This window comes from Corylus avellana, chromosome 7 (assembly GCF_965113065.1).
Source record: "Corylus avellana chromosome 7, dhCorAvel1.hap1.2, whole genome shotgun sequence".
NCBI classification, from domain to species: domain Eukaryota; kingdom Viridiplantae; phylum Streptophyta; class Magnoliopsida; order Fagales; family Betulaceae; genus Corylus; species Corylus avellana.
This window is the reverse complement of record NC_142496.1, coordinates 25,359,374-25,383,194: the sequence shown is the minus strand read 5'-3', so window position 1 is coordinate 25,383,194 and position 23,821 is coordinate 25,359,374. Positions and strand designations below refer to the sequence as shown.

Genomic DNA, 23,821 nt, shown 5'->3' with positions numbered 1-23,821 from the left:
CAAGAAGGACTTGTAACATTACTCAAATTGTATGGGACTAAATGTTATCCAAGCTTATTCAAATCGAATATATACTAGTCATTAGGTTCAACAATGTGTAAAATTGTTAGAATCAAAACACCATCAACAACAACTAAGTAATGACGACAAATGACAATGACGAGGACGCAGTAAAACACAGAGATCTAAACTGCAACACTTTGAGCAATTTAAAACAAAACAGACTAAAAACAAAAGACAAGAAACAACTATATAAAAAAAAATACACGGAAGAAAGAAAAGCTGTATACTATATAGGTTAACATCTCAGAAACGTCCCTACTCATACAACAGGATAGGAAAGATTGTGGATTCAAGCCTCAAAAGGCAAAAAAAGGCCATACTATAATATTACAACAATTTCGACAGCAACAACAAATTTCATGTTTATTAATGACCTCTCAAGAACTAAAAAGCCCCTCTAATCAACAATAAAGGTAAACACGAATGAATTTTACAACTTGAATGACATAAATATCACAAAGTTCCTTCCATTCGGCAGTTAACATCAAAATCAATTGTGTGTCGAAGATACAGCAGTACAAAGTACAATGGTTATGCACATATTTCACTCTGACAAAACCAGTCAATGGACCCCTGTTCATGTGCCTCCAAATGCAACCAAACCAAACAAGAAAATCTCTTCCCCCCTTTATCTGTGCTTGCTTTTAAATTTAAGCTCTCTATGATTACCACAACTAAGGATTCTATGACAGAATTAATAAACCGCTCAGACAATACTAGGGGGATCCCCCATCCAATTGCAAACAGCACGGGGCCAGCGCGTTCTTATGCAGTCCACCAAAGGTGCATGCTGAGAAGGCTCTGGTTTAGCCACTTCAGTGTCTTTCCCACTAGATCCATTTCCGCCTGAAGCAGAAGACACTGCTACATCAGCCATGAATTCCTCAGGTGTCCACCTTGGTGGTACTGAAACCCTCAATTTTGTAAGCCTTGGTCTCTGAACAGGAGTCTCACCTCCAGATGTTACTTGGCTGCCATTCAAATCTGATTTTGCAATCCCATTAAAATGGTAAAGATCAAACACCTTCTTACCCATCAATCCAGATGAATCCTTCAGACCTCCCAAGTTCTTGTCCAAATCCATAATAACCTGCCAGAACTCACTCCACACAATAAAACCTGTGTTGCAAAGGTGATCAACCTTCTCTGGGGGGAGTTTGACACTAGTTTCCCTGAGAACTTGATGGAAGCCTTCCACACTAATGAAGCCACCACCTCCACTCTGATCTTGAGCATCAAAAGCTTTCCGGATCTGCGATTCCCTCTCTTCCAGCTCATTCTCATCCTGAACAGTGGTATCAAGAGCAAACAGTACTGTATAATGGGACTCACTCCCAACAACCCATATTGGCCATTTAGGGCATTTCAGATACTGGCCAACCTTACAGAAATTGAGGGATTCTAGCAGAGTGAGAAATCCAACTTCCACATTTCTGGATATCCCCTTTAGAAACATGCCACCACCCAAATCCATCCTCCCATCAAACACATTAGGGACAGCCTGCCCGCAGAGCAGTAGGTTTACGATTTCCTGTTCCATAACATTCCAGAGAAGGGTAAATATTATGTGGGGTCCAATCATGATGCAAAATTTGTAAGGGAAAGCATCCAATGTGTCAATTGCTGAAACACCAAATCCAATAAAAATCAACATGGGTTTATACCTGGGAGGCATGCCCAAATGGAGCAGTGACTAGAGGAAGGCTGGGATCATCCCTGTCAGCTTGAACAGAGTCCTAAAAGAGAAGAATTTTTTATACATTAGTAACAAGGATCCCAAGCAGAGAACTGAAGAATAATAGCAGCAAGTGCATTCAATTGACGATATGGTATTGTTAAACATTAACTTACTGAAAGTCTTAGAAATGGTATGCACAATCACAGTGGCAAGAATACAAAATTATGTGTTCTGCTGCTAGATCATATAAAAAGTTTCAAGTTGTCTAGACTCCATTCCTAAAAACAGATATCAATACACACACATTGTTTTTATAAGCAAACAAGGGGCAAGCATTAAAAGTGAATATTAATCACACACATAATTGTCACATAATAGGCATTCTCTTTTGTTAAGTATTGCTATTTGTTTAAAACTGCCTAAACTCCATTACTTTTCAAACATATCTCTTTGTATGTAAGACATATATGCGTAAGCATATGTGGAAACTTTATGAAGTTTTCATTGTCTAAAATGATACCAAATTGTCCAAGATTACACTCAAACCACATGTGCAAGGACAGTGAATCTGTTGATTATTTGTTAGGGAAAAATGCAAAATCAGTACATGTGATTTTACTGAGTTGCAACTAGCTTCCTGGGAGTACAAAAAGAGACTAAAAACTCCCTAAGTGAGCAAAAAACACAAATAGATCACTAGACGCGTCTTCCATTTGAAACTTCGATGGAATCCGTCAATCTGCCATGTTAGCACCAATAATATTGCGGCATGTCTCCAATATAATAGAAAATTTAAAAAATTAAAAAATTAAAAAAAAGAAAAGAAAAAAAAAAGAGGCATAAGTTGGGGGGGGGGGGGGGGGGGTGTTGTCATACCACATTGGCCAAATGGGATGGTTGAACCAACCCCTTTGGCCGAAATTGGGGGTGGCCCTGAACCACCCTCAAAAGCTTGAGGGTGGTTCGACCACCCCTTATATATATATATTTTGTTTTCGTGTCCATAATTTTATTTTTTTATTTTTTTTAGAGGACACATTTTGAAATATTATTGGTGTGGACATGGCACAATAACAGACATGACACATCAGTAAACATTAAATATAATTGGTGTAGACATGACACATCAGTAGATTTTCACTTTAAAAGAAAAGCTCCAGGCAGACAAGCATACCAGTCCTCGAGAAAGTAAGGCAGAAATAAGAAATAGCATCGCGCCCATACGACTTCGGAAAACAGGAATCATTTCTTCAAGCCTCTGAAATGCACTTGCTTGCAATGTGTATGTGTCAACTCTTAGAATTTTCTGCAAATCAGAGGCTGATTCAATCGACAGACCTTCAAGTGCTTTTGCCATGACCTGTGAAATAAGCCAATATACAGATTAAAAAAAAAAAAAAAAAATGCGAAAAAAGTTCTACAGCAAAGAGAAAGCAATGACAAGGTTGGACATTGAATTCAACCCAGTGTCCAACTAAATGTTGCACGACTGGAATCAGTAACAGCACAAATTCAAGTTACCTCTTCCTTCAAACTGTCTTCATACCCCTCAACATTGTGGCTGATGACACTCAAAGTTGCAACCACAATCCTTTTATTATCTCCGCATAAAAACAATATCTCACCCATACTTCTAACCAGGGCTCTGTTAAAAAATTAAACATAGATTTCAAAAACTATGTTCCATGAATAACATTAATAAACTAATCAGTAATGAAATAAACATGAAATTGTACAACATGAAACAACATTAAGACAACCATCAAAGTCTCCCAACACAAAACAACATTACTTTCCAGATAGTACCACGGGATCAAAGTAATAAATAATGGATATTGTCCCCAATTCACAATAATAAAGAGTTAATTAACCGAGGGCATGGAAAGATTACAAGCCACAACGTCAGGCTAACCTTTGTTTACTTGAGAATATTCAAATATGTTTTATCAATGTGGAGTAAACCTACAAATTACAAAAACATTGAAGATAGATGTATAATCTATCATTGAACCTCAATTTTATCTGTAGCTTCAAACACTTCAGTAATTCATGTAATAGGAGGTTCGACTGAAACCAAGGTTTACATTATGCTACAAAGATCACATGCAAAAATGAAAAATAAAAACATATTCTATAAACAGGAGGTTGCATATAAAAATGTAATGTAGAGAAGATTTTAGAATCTTAGAACGAACATCAACAACCATTCAGCCAAAACAATTTCCAAGATGTTAAAGAATGATACAGGGGCATCTAAGCCCAAAGCAAAGAAACCCACCTAGTCTATTTATCCAGTCCATCAGATATTTCAAGACCAAACTTTTATTATTATGTAATGCTCTATATTATTGTGTTTTTAGTATTTTAAAAAAGGCATGTGACTAGCATGTGGCTTTTAATTTAGTTGAATGGTTAAGATTTATTTAATCTATAAAAGATGAAGGGCTAGGATTCTAGGGTTACTAAAGGCTATTATAAATAGCCTCTTTTGAATAATTGTAGACAGCCTTTTCTTCTCTAATTTATGAAATTTCAGATATGAATTCTTGGATTCTTTGGAGCCTAGAAATTGATCTTTTATTGTTCCAACTTCAATCTTATCTTCTTCTCTTTACTATAGTCTTGTGCTGGAATTTCTTCTTAAAACCTTTGTAAGCATCAGTTTTCTTGAAAGATGGCATCATTGGCTGGCTTATTTCAGATCTACTTTTGATCTAATTTCTCCTTACTGCATCAAAGAAGAAAGCAAGAAACAAATTGAAGAAAAAGCCAAAGATTCCAAATTTATATTATCAAGCAATTTAAAGAAGGGAAGCAAAAAGTGCAAAACTTATAAGACATTTAGAACCCCCTAAAACTAAATATCATCGATGACTTTTAGAAGGGGAAGGGGAAACAACCTAGAGGTTTCAGGTCCCAACATTAACACAAAGTATCAGGCATGCCCACAGTTGAAATATTAAACATATCAATCTATCTTTGTTTCGAGTGTTCTCTCTGCATGCAAAAGATCCATTAATAGTACAATAACATAATAAAGGGAAATTAAGTCAAAGACCTTGTTGTGCTTTTGTCCATTTTGAATTTAAAAATTAAAACCCCAGTTTTTAATTTGATATATTTGAGATATGAGTTTAGGCTAATTCTAAATTCGAAACCTCCATCAACCTTTTCATTAAATAGATAACAGACAAGATTGTAAAAAAAACAGCAATGCCTCTCTAGATAAAATTTTGTTTTTTTTTTTTTTTTAATTAAAAAAACCAAAAAAAAACCAAAAAAAGGGCGCAAGCCGTTCCTCTATTAGGGGGTAGCCACGAGCCACCCCTTTGTTTAGGTTGACCATGAGCCACTCATCTGATTGGGTGGGCCTTGTGAGACGACCCAACCACCCACAAACACCGTCATGGCTGGGGTAGGTGAACCTCGGCACCCCCCCCCCCCCCCCTTTTCTTTTTATATATATATTATGTGAGAAGCATAATTGGATTTTCATAGTCATTTCTATTATATATTAGACAGGATGTTTGACAAAGATCTCGAATTTAGAATGGATCAAAATTTAGGACTCAAATCTATCAAATTACAAAGTAGGGTATTAAAGTCAAAATTGCTTCTTTTTTTTATATAAGTAATCGAAATTCATTAAAAAGGGCAAGAGTGCAACCCAAGTATACATGAAGTAGACAAGAGAAATACCTAACCAAAAACACAACAAAGATCAAGAAAATCATGAAAGCTAGAAATATGAAAACAATCATGGGCAATTGTCCATTGGTAAAGGGTATTGAAGAAAAAGGCTTTTAAATCCACCATTATCTTCTTGTGTGTTCAAAACTTCAATCATTTTTCTCTCTCCAGATACACCACATTAAAAGAAGGCAGAACCATCTTCCACATTGTTGCATCAAACTACCCTCTCCAACAGGCAAAGTGGTCTACCACTCGTCTAGGCATGACCCAGTCTAAACAAAAAAAGACTTAAAATAGTACTCCATAAAGAACTAGCAATCTCACCGTGGAGTAAAAGGTGGTCAACAGATTCCCACTCTTTTGGCACATGCAACACCAATCTACCACTATGATATGCTGCCTCCTAGATTATCCATAGTAAGGATCTTCCCTAAAGCAATTGATGAGAGTGAACCTTATTCCGCCAAAATACTCTTCCAAGGGATTTAAAGTCAAAATACAAAAAAGCACAAAAGGGTCCAGACCCGATTTCCTAATAATTAATTGCTACGTATAAGTTTCTCGACAGAAAATGGAACAAGAAAATTGCAACGCCATACATTTTCTTGGTGAATGTAAGGTGAATTCTTTTCTAAGTCTCAAAATGACTGTTGGACAGAGGTGAGCACCGGTATATATCCTCAAGTGTCCAGCAGACAAGAACTTTCAAACAGAATAAGTTCCGTAAGAATCATAGAATACCATGATTTCTTAATATCATTATCTCAAAAGCATCACAAAAGATAAATGAAATAAAAAAATCTCATAAATCACAAACAAACATGTAAAACAGAGAAAGCATATATCTAAGAGATTCAATTGAATGAAAATTGAATGAAGATTGTGGGAAAGTCAATTTATAGCCTAGACAAAAAGGACCATGTGATTTAATTATGAATATGAGAGAGCTCAAATAGCATGCACACTCACAATCAACATGCAATTGAACCCTGCACCAAAGACACGAATGATACAAAATGAATTTAAGCATTCTAACTTTTCTAAGGGTCTAAGGTCCTTCTTGCATGAATTATGAAGCAATTGAACTACCAATGTATAGTTTAACACAGTGTCTGTACCTAGACTAAGACATGATGTGTACACTTTACCATTCAAGAATTAATCACCTTGCTTTTTCATCTTCAGTAAGAGAAGCAAAATTATTTGATGCAAAACATGGACTGTTAGACAATCTCCTTGAACCCAAATTCTGTGCTATGCCTGGTGCAACTTTACCTAATTCATCCGAAAAGAAAAGAATGTATTTGAGAACAAATGCCTGCAAAACCCAACAGAAAGTATTGCAACCCATATAAGTACAGAAACGACATTTTCTGACAAATAGTAAAAATTAGTAGAGCGCCAAGAAAAAAAACTAAAATACAACACAATCCTTATAAAAAAAGAAAAACAAAATACAACACAATCAGGAAGAAATCTAAATCACACAAACACATAAACATTAAGGAATAAACTCAGTTAGTGACATATTTGATATATGCATCGCATCAACAAACTTATCATGCATTAAAAGTTATTCCATGATAATAGATTACCATGTTAAATTGCGTAACAAAACCACAAGATTTACCCTTCACATGCAACATGTACATTAAAAAGAAAGGACAGCAAAGAATAAATGAATTTTCCACTGTAAAGACTTCACGCATATATGAACCTAAAAAATCCCCCAGGAAAAGAACTTAAAACTTACTTAACAACTTGTTAATTGACATGAGACTATAAAAGGGCAATTAGCTAAATGACAAAATTGGACGGCCTTATCCTCAACCCATCCACCTTATGTTTAAGTTTCCAACACTCAATTAACTAATTCAGATTGACCTAACAGATGGTTAGAAAAACATAGTCTGTATGTGATATAACAACTTTTTTACCAACTTATCACATGTAGTTGAGACTTTCTAATCGCTAAAGTTCAGCTGAAAGACTCTTTGGGAAGGAACAGAATAAAATGTTGGCAAGGTTTTTAGGACCATGTGATATTCAAAAAGGTCTAGACCGTAGAAATTTAAGACCATGTTGCCTAGCTGATATAACATTTCACAACTTCAATATATCTGAAAATCATATCCATTTTAATATTGTGTAACTTAACAACTTTTATAACTAAATTAAGATAGCTTAAACATAATTTTTAATCACTTGATAATATTTAAATCTTCACATTTCAGTGGCCTGTTATATGCCCCCACAAACTCTTGTATAGTCCAGGCTGAGGCCATTAACTTCAGACGAGAGAACAGGCTAAACCAGACCAGACCAGGATCATGCCACTCTGTTACACATGCTGCCTGGCCTCGCTCAGGTCATGACCAAGTGTATTAGTCATTTGAAATCTACAACTGGGACAATACTTGATGAGCATACACATCTAAATGTATCAGTTAACAACAAATATTGGTGATATCACATACAAAGTTACCAATGAATAAAATAATGACAGATTGTCTTAAGAGAATCGAAAGCTTGATGGCAAATATTGTCATTAAATTTTTAATATACAAATAGGCCATAGTTATTGGTTTCTCTGATATGACAGACTCAATTTCTTTTATTTGTACATTTTTTTTATCAGTAAATATCATTAAAAGTGTACAACACCCTTAAGTACACAGGAAGCATACAAAAGGAAACACCTAACTAGAAGTAGCAAAAAGAATAAGGAGAAAACACTATAACTAATCGCCAAAGGAGCCACATAAGCAGCTACCTACAGATACAAAGTTTTGAAAAATAAGGATTTAATCTCCTCCAACATCTTCTCCCGGTTCTCAAACTTCTGTAATTCATTTTCCTTCCATAAACACCATAAATCCCATTCCTTTCCCTTTCTTTGTAAATGTTATAAAACAAATATTGTCATAATGGTTAGATACATGGGACAGGGTAGGATCTTAAAGACAGGTTCATGCTGCAGGGTTAGGCTTCATTAATCTGAAACCAATTTGGGACAGACAAAAAGGGAAGCCCAATACTCTATTGGGGACAGACGGGTAATTCCTCTCATATTGTTTTCCTAAACATTAGTTATAGTAGAGTGAATCAATATTGAGAACCAAAGTCAAAAAGAATAAAGATAATCTTACTAGGAGCACACAACCAACGAGTTTTAGCTCAAGGTTCACTAGATGCATGTATAGCTTACCATTAAATAAATACATAGAATAGCAAATATTACATGCATCTTTCATTAGTCCACAATATGCCACTCCTTGAGTCATCAAACAGATACATTGTAAACCTTCCTTTATAGTTTATCACTGAGGCAAGCAAAATTCCAAATGCGTTAAAAACCTTGAGTCCAAAAAAAACTTCGACTAATCTCCCATATCTTTCACTTATATTTTTAGACTACTCATGATACTTTCATGAGATTCCTTAATTGTTAGATTTGTTTGTTCTCCCTTGAGGCTTAAAAGTAAAGGGAAAAAAATTAATAATATCCATTATATTAATCCGTTCCTTACTTATTTTTGATAATTCCAACTAGAGCACTAATCAAAATTTCCCCAACCTCCCTTGCCTCCACCTTAGAAGGTATCCTCTCTACCTTAGGAGGTACCCTCTCTCCTCATCTGAAATCAAGAACGAACAGAAGCATAAGTCTTTAGTTTAATCTAGAAAAAATATATATTATAATGCTGAAAGTACTCTAAGGAAGGCCTTGTCTTTGAAAGGGACTAGGTCAGCAAGTCCTTAGTTTAGGTGGGAAAAACACTCATTACTAACTGAACTTCTAGATGCATCTAAAAAGGACCTCACAAGAGTGAGGGGCAAACAATTGGAATCATCAAGTTTTTAAACTGCTCATGGCTTGTTTGTCTGGTTAAAAGGGTCTGCCCAGCCCACTTAAAGCAATAAACAGAAGAACCAGTGTAGTAAATTTCAATCAAACTTCCAGAACAATATGTTATACAGTTAAACTGGCCCTGTAACTTGTAAGGAAAAGAAGAATAGTAGCAAAAACTTGTTAAAAAGGATCTCTATCATTTGATAAGTTCTGTGTGATTTTTCATAAAATGAGCTATGAATGGAATCAGCAGGAGGAAAAAGACAACTATTAAAATTGAATACATCCAACTTCCAAGGCTTTCACACGTCTTCCTCTTTCTTCTTTTGTTTTTTAATGAGTAAAAGGAAATTTATTAAGATCACAAGGGGCGCAACCTAAATACCTAGAAAGTATATGAGAGAAAACACCATGCAAATCAAGAACGAGAAAAAAGAGAACAAAAATCTGAATAGCTAGAGACATGGAGAAAGGCGGTAACAGAGATCCACTCAAATAGGAATTTAAGAAAACAAGTCCGTAGATCCAAGCTTGCTTTCTCACGATTGAAGCTTCGAGCGTCCCTTTCTCTCCAAATGCACCACATTAGAAAGGCAGGAATTGCATAATTTGCATTCCAAACAATGTTGATATCATTCCAAACAACCCTTCTTTTCCAACATGCCAAAAATCCACCACCTGTATAGGCATAACCCACTCTACCCCAAACACCTGAAATACCATAATCCACAGCTCCCTCGCAACATCGCAATGAAGAAAAAGATGATATGGAGTTTCCCCACTCTTTTTATACATACAACATCAATCTATCACTACGATGTGACCCTTGTGAATATTATCCAAAGTGATAGGGAAGCTATCCAAGTGAAGAAAGCCAAAGACCCTTAATCCTCCAAATGTCTTCCAAGGAAATGAGGAGTCAACATTAGGAAGAAGAAACTTGTAAAAGGATTTGACCCCAAAGGATCTTCTTTTTGAGGGCGTCCAACATAGTCTATCATCGCCTTCCTGACCCACCATAGTGGAATACAAAACATTGAAGAAAGAGGAGGCAGAGCCCATCTCCCAATCATGCACAAACCTAATGAAGTTAATGTCCAAATGAACCGTATCAATGCTAACACTCCTAAGGTCAACCACCATAGCATCCCTATTCGTTACAAGACAAAATAACTCTGGAAAATATTTCTTTAAAGGACGGTCTCCATACCATACGCCATCCCAGAACCTGGTACGAGAGCCATCACCCCACCTCCAAACTAGTAAAACTAGAGAAAACATCTCACCCCCTTGTAATGTGTTTCCAAAGACTCATCCCATAAGCTCCAGTGACCCCCTTAGTACACCATCCACCACCAAACTCCCATACTTATTATCCACAGGACCTCACACATGTCTTCTGCAATTGCACTTCACACTTTAAAGCTCTCATAAAGTTCCACAAACTAATTAGTTGAATAAATCTTAAAACAGCGTGCATCTACAGCAGTTTTTTTCAGTTGATCTGAACAACCAAAATATTCCACGTATTCATCTAATTCTGCAACTCAATTTAACCCATAGTAACAGATTTAAACTTTGCCATCAAAAGAAGTTGCAAACTGATCATATTGTAGTATTTATTGTATCATAAAATTAACCTATCTGGTACTAGTTATCCTAAACCTATCAAAAAAAATAAAATTAACCTATCTGAAACAAGAAATCATTACTTAGAGCATACGTGATATAACACACAACAAAGTATCTTGAAAGCAATAGGTACAGAACATAAACACTATGTTGAGTAATCAGGGCATTACTTGTATGGCTGCTAAGACGCCGCAGGGCCCACCTTCATGCTGCACTAGGCCCATAGATGTGTCTGGATCAGGACTAAACCTACACAAGAGTTTTTTGTGATATCAGCTAATAAAGAGCAAGAAAATATCTTTATTGTTTAATTATTACAAGGAAATAGAAACCAGCGGAACTGATCTTGGAAGAAAAAAATGAAGACTCTTAAAGATATTAAAGATCTCAAAAACAAACCTATAAAGATGAAGTATGTATAGATTCTCATTAAAGGAAAACAAGCCTATTAAAGTAATTTGCTAGACAAGTACTAGCTTGATAATGGAAAGTTTAGGGGCTGGAACTGGAAAATACATAAAGTAGCAGATTTTAGGCACACAGAGACAAATAATTCGTTTCATCATCAGCTTACCAAAATATAGAGCCGATGCTGAAATTGAAACCAACTAATATAAAAATTAAGCAATTAGACATATGCTTAGGTTAAATGTTATCTTCAATTCACTTTATCAGTTTGGTGAGTGGTGTCTTTAAAATTGTTGTGACGGTCTTGGCGAATCGATTGAAAACTGTTTTGGAGAATATCTTTTCTAAGACTCATAATGCTTTTATTAGAGGTCGTCAGATCTCACATTCCGTTCTCATTGCCAATGAATGTATAGATAATCGTCTCAAGTCTGGCTAGTCGGGAGTATTATGTAAATTGGACTTAGACAAGGCTTCTGACCACGTTAGCTAGGATTTTTTGTTACACATGTTACGGACATGCAGCTTCAAGAGAAGTGGTGGAATTAGATTGTGCACTGCTTATCCATTGTTCGGTTCTCTATTCTGATTAATGGTACCCCCTTTTCGCCATTTTTTTTTTTTGAAAAAAAAAAAATCTGATGTGTGTTCTTCGTTATTTGATGTTATCTAATGTGTGTTCTATGTTTTGAAGTTGCTTCAGAGTTGAAGATTTTTGGCTACATATGAATTGGTTCCTGTTGATAATGTGCTCAATGTGAATCATCTGACTCGTATTTTGGGTTGTAGAGCTTCGTCGTTGCCCATTAAATATTAGGGCCGCCCTTTGGGTGCTCCATTTGAGGCTAAATTTATATGGTGTTCAATTATTAAGAACATGGAGAGAAGATTAGCTGAGTGGAAAAGGTTCTACTTACCTAAAGGTGGTCAATTAACGTTGATTAAGAGCACACTTTCCAAACTCTTATCTATTTCCTTTCTCTCTTCCCTATCCATGTTAGTGTTGCTAATCAGACAGAAAAATTGCTCAGGGATTTATTGTGGGGTGATTTGGATAACAACGCTAAATTCCATCTTGTTAATTGGAAGAAGATTTGTACTCCTCATCTTGGAGGTTTGAGGATTAGGAATTTGCTTACTTTCAATCAGGCTCTTTTGGAAAAGTAGTTGTGGAGGTATGCTGTGAAAAGAGAGGCTTTTTGGCGACAAATAGTGGATAAAAAAATGGTAGTTTGGTGGGTGGTTGGTGCATTAATGTTGTCACTGGGCCATATGGGGTGAATCTTTGGAAACATATTAGGAGGGGTTGGGATGCCTTCTCTAGTTTGTTAGTGTTGAGGTGGGTGATGACTCTTGAACCAAGTTTTGACATGACATATGGTATGGGGATCATTCTCTAAAGGAAACCTTTCTGGAGTTATTTTCCATTGTGAGGGATAGGGATCCTCTAGTGGCTGACCACATGTTTGCTCACAATGATGAGGTGCATTGGGACATAAATTTTATCAGAATGGTGCATAATTAGGAGGTGGATTATGTATCTTCTTTTATCAATGCTTTGTATTCCATTCGGATGGATTGTGGAGGTGAAGATAATGCAAACCCAAATTTTGCCGTGTAATAACACCCAAAACAACCGAATTTCAGACGAGCTTTATAAACCACGTTATATTAATTAGTAATGTAGTATATTCAAATTACATTCCAACTCCCAGACACCTATAATACTCGACAGCACTAAGCAATTTTCTCAAATTCCACATCTCATCCAATTAGAAATGTCGAGCAACGAAATGATCACAGATTTTACAAGCTTGCATCAAAGAGATAAAAACTTCACACATTGAAAATCATGCTCGTAAATCAAGCATTACCTTATTCCCTGATTAGTCCATTGTGCAAGAATGTCCTTGGAAACCTCACTCCCAAACACCATCGAAAACAACTGTTGCGCTTCCTCCTCCGATAACTCCTTTCCCGAACCCAAACCCTCCGCCCCCAATTCCACCGCTTTATTCACAACCTTCGATGCGGAACCGGAACCCGAGCCCGCTAAGGCCGTTGTGGTCCTTGAGGCCAGCATTCGCTTCTCGGCGGCGGCAGCCATAAGCTCCCGCTGAAGCCGTCGGCTCTTTGACTCCGGCGACTCCTGCGGCGAGCCCGACTGAGTTCCCGCCGGAGCATCCCTCGGCTTGCTTCGCTTGGGCTCAGGCGGAGAGTGCTGCATACTCATCCTCAGGGCCATCCGGAGGTCCTCCTCTTCCTGATCCGCCATTGAAACGCTCCTCGCAGATCCGAAACCAAGCAATCAACGCGAACCGGATGAATTGTATGAATTAGGGCTCCGATTTCGACAATTCAAAACAATTCGGTAAAGAATTCCATTATTGAATCGCAGATCAACAAGTACCGAACGAATTGTATCAAGTAACAGAATAAATAAGAAGAGAAGAAGAAGAAGGAGAAGAAGAGGAACGAAATGGGATTGGAATTATAAACCCCAAGGAGGGTTAAGGATGGAAAGCAAATGAGGAGGGAACAAGTTACAGGGGGCTCGGGTGCCCGTTGTGGACGTGAACGGTGTCGTTTTGGATACGCGCGATGCTTTTGTAGAGGGATTGGTGATGGAATGACTGTTGTGCCCCCACAGTTGGTTTAGTTGTTGAAGTGGGGTTCAGTAGGTTTGGCGAAAAGGTCAGGGTAGTTTGGGAAGTTAAGAGGGTTTGGATTTAGTGGGTGTACTAACACGAGGTGATACTTTCCTTTTACGTAGAGGAAAGCGTTTTATTATGTTCGGTCAGAAAGAAGAATCCTTTGGCAGTGAAAGCAGAAGTTGGAGGAAAGCGTGGCTTGATAGGGGTAGTTGGGGTGAAATTCTTGGATTGTGCTTGATAGAGTTCGTCTTTTGAAGGACAGTTGTCGATGGTTTATTGGCGGGTATCAATGCGATCGAGTTGCGATGCGAGTCCCAAAAATTTCAGTTTCTAAAAATTAGCCTTTATTAAAAACAAAAACAATTAATGTTATAGGGCATCTCATTATTATTTATCTTTCCAAAGTTGGTGTTATAGGACATCTCATTATTATTTATCTTTCCGACGTTGGTATAGCTAGGGTAGGCAGATTAACCGATTACCGACCGATTACGACTTTAACCGAACCGATATTAACCGTAACCGATAGTTATCGGTCGGTAATCGGTTAAAAATTTTATACCGATAAGCTTATCGGTCGGTTAAAATTTTTTTATCGGTTAACCGATATGACCGATAAGTTATTTTAATTTTTAATTTTTTAAAATTTTATATTTATTATTAAAAGTTAAAACCAAAACGACGTCGAATTTCCTTCCAATGAAGAATTTCAATTTTGCTATTTTGAATCAGATAAAGCTTGATTTTTTTGTTGACATATTTTGTTCATTGGAACGAAATGGGCTTCCAGAAGCTAGAACAGTAGAAACGATTTTGCATTTCTGCTCATTGAGCAATCTCAGATGATGCTCCCAGTAAGAGAAAGAGTTTATTATATTAATATAAACTAAAAAAAAAAGCCTAATAAAAAGCCCACAAAACTCAATCTAGCAATTCTCAAATTAATTTTTGGCCCAATGAGCAATCAGTAAAAAAGCCCAATAAAAAGCCCACAAAAGCCCAAACCGGTTTAACCGACCGATTAACCGACCGGTTAACCGATTACCGATTTGACCGATAATTTTCGGTTAAGACTTCTTATCGGTCGGTAATCGGTTAAGATTTGGTTAACCGATAACTTATCGGTTAACCGACCGATAAGTCCATTAACCGGTCTTAACCGACTGATACCCAGCCCTAGGTATAGCGTGTTCTTTCAAAAGTTAAAATTTTTTGGTTTAGCCCTAGGGGTGGCCGAACCACTCCCCTAAGGTCATGGAGTGACTTTGGCCACCCCCAACCAATCCTTGAGGGTGGCTTTTAGCGTGTTCTTCCAAAAGTTGAAATTTTTTTATTTGGCTCTAGGGGTGGCCGAACCACCCGCTAGGGCCATGGGGTGGCTTCGGCCACCCCCAACCGGCCCTTGGGGAAAGCCACCCCCATGTTTCACGTGGGGTGGCTTATGGTCAAATGGGGTGGCCGGTCACCCTATATATATATATATATATATATATTTATTTTATCATTTTTTTAAATAAAATAAATAGTAAAATATATATATTTTTTAATTAGTGAACACGTGGCAGATTCTAAACTATTGGATGAGAATCAATGGTCAAGATTTAAAAAATAAAATAAAATTGAAGGACAATTCCCTAGCTATTGTTGGGGATCCCGATATAGCATTACTCTTTAATAAATTGTTATACTCTTGTCACACAACTTGAATTATATGACAATGAAAATCAAATGAACCTACTACTAAATCTAATGAGCAAAAGTATAGACAACTTGAATGACGTGGTAATAAAAAGTCAGCTATTATTTTTTTATATAAGTGCTAATCTAAGAGCTAATTTTCACTACCACATCATTATTCCACTATACTGACATAACATTACTAGTCCACCATTGATCCTTTTTTCTTTTTCTTCTAGCAATGGTTGATTTAAGGGTGAATTGGTAGTGTCATGTGAACATAATGGAATAGTAGTGTGGTATTTATAAAGTAATGCTAGATGCACAAACCACATTTTTAATCCCACAATGTTAATGTAATTATTAAAAAATAAAAAATAAATAAATGGTTGGTTGAAAATGCCACATCAACCTTATGGAATAGTTATGAAATAAAAATATAGTTTATAGTATTACTTTTTCTTATATTCTAATTAATATTCTAACTCATTATATATGTTTTGCATCTCCTTCCTATTCTTCCAACTTCTATTAATAGTTGCATCCCATTCTTTCTCTTCTAGTTGCATTTGTTTCTTTTTTTACTTTTAGCATTACTTTCTTTTGAGACAAATTACAAAATAAAATTTTCAATATGTACCAATTTTTTTTTTTTGAAGTGACAGTGATAGCTAGAACTGAAGATTGCCTTGGTAGAGGTCTAAATTGAAAGATTGTGAACAGTGGCATTGGCATTTTAGTTCAACTTTTACATAGGTTAGAGTTTCAAGTAAGGAAGTTTGTCCAATAATGTCCATAACAATGAATATTTGCCATCTTCAATCCTTTCCCTCACTTCTTCATGGATGGACTAGATGTAATCAATCATCCCCTCAACTCTCTTGTTTACTTTACTTTGATTTGGAATGGGATCCAGGTCTCTAGAACACTATATGAATTTTGACCATAGACAATCTCAAATGGGTTGCACTAAATGGTTTGATTTTGAGATCAATTGAATGCAAATTCAGCATAATTACTCAGTTCTATTCAATCTCCATAAGGTCCTCCAAAAATGGCTCATCAAATTTTGGGTCATGAAATGATCAGGTGATGGTTTGAGCCTGTGAGGTATTGCCATGCAAATGAACCATATCTGAAAAAACAGATATTGGCCACATTAAATGCATCCATAGTTATACAACATGAGATAAAAATGTTTAAAAACTATGCCTCCCCCAAGTTGTAGGGAATAGGATCCTCTCCAGTCAAAAATGGACTGAAGAATATTCAATTTATGGTTAGGATTTATTCTTAGAAATCTTAAAGCAACAAATAGGACATCTGTCCATTAACTAAAAAAAATAATAAAATATTATTTTAAATTTAAATAAAAATAAATAATAAAATAATAAAATATTAAGGAGTGGCTAGCCACCCATTGATATTTTATTATTTTGTTTTTTATTTTTATTTAAATTTAAAATAATATTTTATTATTATTTTTAGTTAGTGGAAATGTGTCATATTTGTCATTTGTGGCTTTAGAATTTTTAAGAATAAATCTTAGCCATGAATTGAATATTCTCCAATCCATTTTTTACTAGAAAGGATCTTATTCCAAGTTGTAATGGCCCCAAACTCAAAAAAAAAAAAAAAAAATGTAGTGGCCCCACCCCCATTGAATTGTTGTGACATTCATTTATATAGCTTGACCTATAAGTTGATAGTACTTAAAGAATGTTTTGGCTTTTTGGGCCACATAAATGTAGTGTGATCTATTTCATTACACCGATATGAGAGATTATTAAGTCTTGACCTAAAGGAGCTCAAGAAAAAAAGTCTAGCCCCAAAGGAAGGAATTTAAATAACTTCTTTATTGTAAGGGTTAATAGCCTTTTAATTTGATTTATCACTCCATCTTAGATGATCTTCTTTTAATAAATGGGAAAAAGTAAGATCAATCTTGAGGTTTTACCGATTTGAAATAACTCCATTTGATATAAAAAGTGATCGAAAACTTCTTGTAATAAGCAAAATTAACAAATATAGAGGTCATTGCACCCAATTTTCGTCCAAAGTTTTAACGGAAATTGTTAGAATACAACGTCAACACCAATAATATTATGACATGTTTCTCTAATTCATTGTGAGAATTGCATTATCGAAATATAATGTTATATACCATAAGTTGAATTAAGGGTGTATATGCAGATGCGAATGTGGTTATTTGGAATATCCGTAGCCACATAATGTTTTTACTAACCATCTCTTCTTGGTTATTGAAGTTATTAAATGCGGTCATTATTCGCTAGGGATGTCAAAAAATACCGAGAAACCGGGACCGAAACCAGGATCCGGTTCCAGTTGGAAAAAAACCAAAAACCAGGGACCTCGGTTTTGGTTTCCTTTTTTGGCACCCGGTTATATATATGTAATATTATAATTTAATATTTTATATATATTAATATATATTTTTTGCTTTTATTTTTACTTTTTAGTGTTTAGTTTAGTTTTTAGTTTAGGTTTCCTTGTGTTTGTAATATGTTTATGAACTATTTTTACTGTAAGGGGGTATTTCTTTTGGTTGGTAGTTTATTTAAATACTTGTTTTTATTATTATTATTATTATTATTATTATTATTTTTTGAAGGGGGGGGGGGGGGGTGGGAGGGTTTGAATTGTTGTAGTAAGAGGGTATTTATTGTGATTGTTGCTTTGTTTAAATACTTGTTTTTATTGTTTTCTTTAGATTTGTAGTTGTGAGGAGATATTTCTTTTTGTTGTTAGCTTGTTTACATATATTATGTATTAGCCTATTAGGTAAGCTTTTAAAATGATTTTTAGGGTATTTTAAAAAATTGGATTTTTATTTTTAAGGCCCATATATGCAAAAACATTGATTTTTTAGGATTTTTGGATTTTTGGGCTTTTGAGGTTTTTATTTTTTATTTTTTTATTTGGAACAATCACAACAAAGCCCAATTTAGTGGAACAAAAAGACTAATAGCTTTTTTAAAAAATGGGCCAATTGTGTGCAAAAAAATGGGCTTATTTTAGACCTAATACCTAAAATAAGCCCAAAATACAAATTTTTTAAAAAACCGGTTACCCAGTCTGGATAGCCGGGTACAAACCAGAACCAGCTGGTTAACTGAGAACCGGTTACCTGGTTATGGTTTCCCAAAACCAATAATCGGGGTACCTCTGTTCCAATTCCCGGTTTTGGCCAATAACCAGGAACCAGCCGGGACCCAGTTAACACCCTTAATATTCGCTATCCGCGTATTAAGAATGACTAGTAATGAGCTTTTTGTGCCTATTTTAGTTTTTTTTTTTTTTTGCCTTCTTTGGGTCTTCATTAGGCCCTATTTTAAACACTTTCAAAAATAATTTGAACCATTTTTAGTGTTTCTGGCTTGTTTTAAATTTTTTTTTTTTTTTTTTTTGAAGCCCTAATGTCTTAAAAATATATTGATTTCATGTTACACTTAAAAACAATGTAAACATATCCTATACTTGATCCAAAACAACACCATTTTGTTATTAAACACCCACACGACATCGTTTTCGTGAATTTGTTAAATGTAAATGGTATGTGGATGCGATTATACTTTAAAACTGTTATGCGCACCCAAATACGCGAATAGTAATTTTTGCTAACCGCATTTACATCTGCATGTGCGAATAGTAGATAACAAATAACAAATAGTTGTGAATAACAGATGCAGACAAATACACCCCTAAGTTGAAGTCACCGAATTACAAACAATCACCCTATAAGCATTACGAGAAGTCATTACTCTATCTAAATAGTGAAAAGTTAGTTTTATAAAAAGCCAGGAAGTTTAATATAATATAATATAATATAATATAATATAATAATGAGAGACCCTACTATGCGGTCGATCCGCAATTCTAACCTTTTGCAGCACCCAATGGTTGATTGACACGTCACCTTATTGCACAAATACACAATATAACTGAAACATCTAATAAATTCTTCTGTCTCTTTAATAAATCGAAAATACTCTTCTTGTTCTCTTCCTCTTCTCTCTGAAACACCATCTCTTTCATCTGAACGTCTCTCCCTCTCTGAACATCTCTTTCTAAAACACCATTCCAACCTTTTTCATCTTAACATCTCTTTCAAAAAAAAAAACGTCTCTCCCTCTCTGGAGTTTTCGTTCGTGGTTTTCGAATTTCCAGCGCACATGAATGGGTTTCGTCGATTTTTCCATGTATAGAATGGGTTCCGGCGCACACGATGGGGTCTCGCCAAACCCAAGGCGCCGTGGGTCTGGCGAATGCCCAGTAGCGTTCTGGGTATCGGTTGGGCGGCAGCAACGTTCTGGGTTGGCGTTCTAGGCGGCAGCATAAATGTTATTCGTTGATTTTGTTTGGTCTCTCTTGATTTGGTGTTTGGGTTTTGTTTTGGCTAATTGGGGTTGTGTTTTTTTCTAGTTTTTTTCTGGTCTGGCTGAACGCCCAGCAAGACTGGTTTGTCTGGTTTTTTCTGGTCAGTGACCAACTGGGACCAGCCAATTTTTGAGTTTCAAAGGGATTGTCATATGTATTAGCCATTTTTTTGAGTTAATTTGAGTTGTAGCCATATGTTAGCCATTGTGAATTTTGTTAAGAAAAGTTTTGTACAGATGAGCCGAATTGTTTGAATGAATATGACTGAGTCTTGATTCAGTTGAAATTGATTATGGTTTGGTCATGATTACATTTGGATTTTTGTCCAAGCAGTACAATTTGATGCACAAGCCTTATAATTTAACTAAGCCAACAGATTAAAATGGAATTCAAGCCAAATTAAAGCCACACTCATTAGGCAAACTCCAAAGCCAAATTATAGCAAAACAGCCACACTCATTAGGCAAATTATAGCAAAACAGCAAAATAGCCACACTCCAAAGCCAATGAATATGACTGAGTATCTTCTGTTAGCAACTGCATTTTTGCATTTTTCCTCCTCTGTTTTCATACTCTTGACATCTTCTATTTCAAAAGCACACCCAAAAATCCTTACCCATCAAACCAAACCAATCAATTAAAATGGTGCACAATTTGTTTCTATCTATCATCATACTTGCTGGTAGGAACAAGCCAACAAACAAAACGATTTGGTGTTAGGCAGTGGTGGCGGTAGCGATTTGGCGTGGGGTAGTGGCGGCAGCGTTGGGCAGGGGCAGCAACAAATAGGAAGGTGTAGCTATTTAACAAATGGGTCTATTAAGAGTTTTTGTTTCAATGTTTTGGTTTCTATTTTATTAATTGCATCTAGCTTAGGTGCAACTGTTGTATTGGTTGCTGCAAAATACACCTTTTGCAGCCGGACCGCACAGGAGGTTTATTCTATAATAATTGTTGATCAAATCATCATGAAACACAAGGAGCAAGGTGAACCATTTGTTGAGTCCATTGAGCACTAGGCGAAGGCCTATAAATGATCGATTTATGCTCCCTATCACCCCAATAAGGCAATAAGTAACAAGAGATCGAGGAGCCATGGATGCATGTGGTATAAAGACACTTATGGTGATGAAGACGATGATAATCAGTTTAATAATGATTTTGCTTGCAACTACAAGAGCCCGAGTTGCAGCCCGAGTCGACCCTCCTAATTATATTCCTCTCCATTCCTCTGCACCTTCGCCCTACTCTCTTCCTCCCCTTCTTCCACCTCCGTATGATGCTAATTACCCAAAAATACAGCTATGGATTTGTAAGGCAATATGTGTTGTGAAGAGTATCAAACCTCATGGTGGTGGTTGGTTTAATTAATTCAAAAGATGTGTTGCCGAGGAGTGCCAGGAGCCCCCGTTTCATCCACGACCTAATTTTAGGTAAGGTGTATCATCCCTAGCTACTCCAAATTATGATGTTCTGTGTCTCATAATAAGCTCACATGCATGCAGGCGGCATGGATCCGGATCCCTTTCAATTGAGGGGTTGATTGGAAATTCTTCAATTGTCCATCTGGACTGTTTATTTGGATCTAATGCTCTACAAAATGTCACGTATCCCACTATAATTAAATAATAAAATATTTTTTAATTTTTTAAAAAAGAAAAAAAAGTATAAAATAATATGTATTCTTGGAAAAGTTCTGATTTTGGTAAAATATGAGTTATATCCTCATTTACCATCCTATGACTAATAAATTAATAATAAACAAATGAGAGTCACCTCTATTTTTTATTTTTTTATTTTTATATGTCCATATAAGGGAAGAGGGAATAAAGATTCAAACTAATGACCTCTATTTCATAAGGCATGGTTCACAGCCGATTGAGCTACCCCTTGAGAACGAGAATTCATTCTATCAAAATGTGGTGTAAAACTTAATTTTACCGCATTCAATAGAAATTTGACACGTCAGGTAAAAATATCAAATATAATAAAGATAAAAACACTTTATCTTTAATTCAAAATCAAATAAATCCAATTGACTTTTTTATTTATTCTTAGTCAATGCCTACTATTCATCACCAAACTCCCACACACCTCCGGCGACATCAGAGTCTTTAAAATCAATCAGAACAATAGCTTTGAAGAATGTTCGACGAGCCATTGACTTTATCGTGAATAAAAGTCATTAACTTTAATATGATCCCTTGAGTATTGGATGAGCCATTGACTTTCTCGTGCACAAAAGTCATCAACTTTAATATGATCCCTTGAGTGTTGGATAAGAAATTGACTTCATGGTGAACAAAAGTCATTAACTTCAATACGATCCATTGAATGTTGGACGAGCCATTGACTTTAAATGCACAAAGGTCATTAGTGAGCCTGCACTTGAGGAATGTAATCACCAGCTATATTTTCCTCCCTCAAAATCGTATGGAGAAAATTCTCAAGAGACCTTGCAAATATACTTATATAGGATCATGATCCCTCAAATATATAACTTTACTTTACACTTTAAGGAATAGAGGGTCTGTTTGACAAATTATTTTGCCTTAGATACTGTGAGTCTGTAACTGACATGGATTGATGTGGTATAAAGTTTTGAATTTTTTGTATTTAAAAGTGAAGAAAAAAAAAAAATCTTGTTTTGTAGTAATTTTTCTATTTGAATAGTAATAAAAAGTAAATTATGTAATATAAAAAATGAAAAAAAAAATGATAGTGTTTTTATGTTAATTTTTTTGGGGGAAAAAAACAAAACAAAAAAAAGTTGTGTGAACAATAAAAAAAGGGCAAAAATGATTTGTCAAACAGACTTAGAATCATTGTAGCTACATTTCCTCAAAATGAATGTTACGGTTCCTTGATCCTATGTGGATATTATTTTCAAAAAAAAAAATAGGGACATGATAAGTATTCTCTTAGTGTTTTCTTAGAGAATACCTAACATTCCTAAAAAAATATGAGGGACTAGTGGGGTAAACCTCCCAAAAATGACGATAGGTCGTAGAAATGATATAAGTAACAGGATCATATATATATATATATATCAATTGATTGAAGCCAATATCATGTAAAATATGTTTAACTGACCGTGGCGTGTGGCCGGAAAGCCCCAAGCTTCAACGATAATGATAACCAAGCACTTGACCCGGGTTTGGTTTACTCTACTAGTCATCTCTTGAGCTTGGTAATATTGTTAGTAGTAATTTTAAATAAAATAAAATAAAATGTTTAAGCACATGTAGATGACAAATTTATCTTTATATGATTGATGTTTCAGCATATGAAAATGTTTTCTGTTATTCTTTTCTTACTTAATTACTCTACAAACTCAGTTGTAAAACTATCTTCACTTGCTATGGATGTCTTGTACAACGACCAACCATTAATCAAATTACTTTGGATGTTATATCAAATAAATTTAAATAGGAATTATTTGAAAAACCTTTCAACTCCATGATGGGATTTTTCCATACATAAAACATAGCTTTTCTTTCCAATTGATATAACATCGATCCCCATATATAGATTACTTTCATCCACATATTTTTGCACAAGAAAACTCCAATCTTCATAACTGTCAAAAATTATGGTATTTGTCATCTTCTTTCCGTCACTATTCATATCAATAATGTATGAACAAAAAGTGTCTTATCCTTTTAGAGATTCCTTCTATTTTCTCTCCTCCACCTCTTAAATCTAGTGCATTAATTTTGCCATTTCTTTCTACAAATTCCATTGTCTTCGCAAACAACCGTAAAA

At 35.5% G+C, this 23,821-nt stretch overlaps 1 protein-coding gene across 1 annotated transcript; it reads right to left on the bottom strand.

The window, feature by feature from the left end:
* Positions 1–269: 269 nt before the first annotated feature.
* LOC132184409 (ubiquitin interaction motif-containing protein) lies at positions 270–14,064 on the bottom strand. Its single transcript, XM_059598034.2, has 7 exons — positions 13,202–14,064; positions 11,090–11,168; positions 6,601–6,752; positions 3,263–3,386; positions 2,916–3,101; positions 1,728–1,799; positions 270–1,594 (listed from the first exon to the last, which is right to left on the bottom strand). The coding sequence occupies exons 1-7, from the start codon at positions 13,600–13,602 to the stop codon at positions 770–772; spliced, it is 1,839 nt and encodes a 612-aa protein (XP_059454017.2). The 5' UTR covers positions 13,603–14,064; the 3' UTR covers positions 270–769.
* Between the last annotated feature and the right edge of the window lie 9,757 nt (positions 14,065–23,821).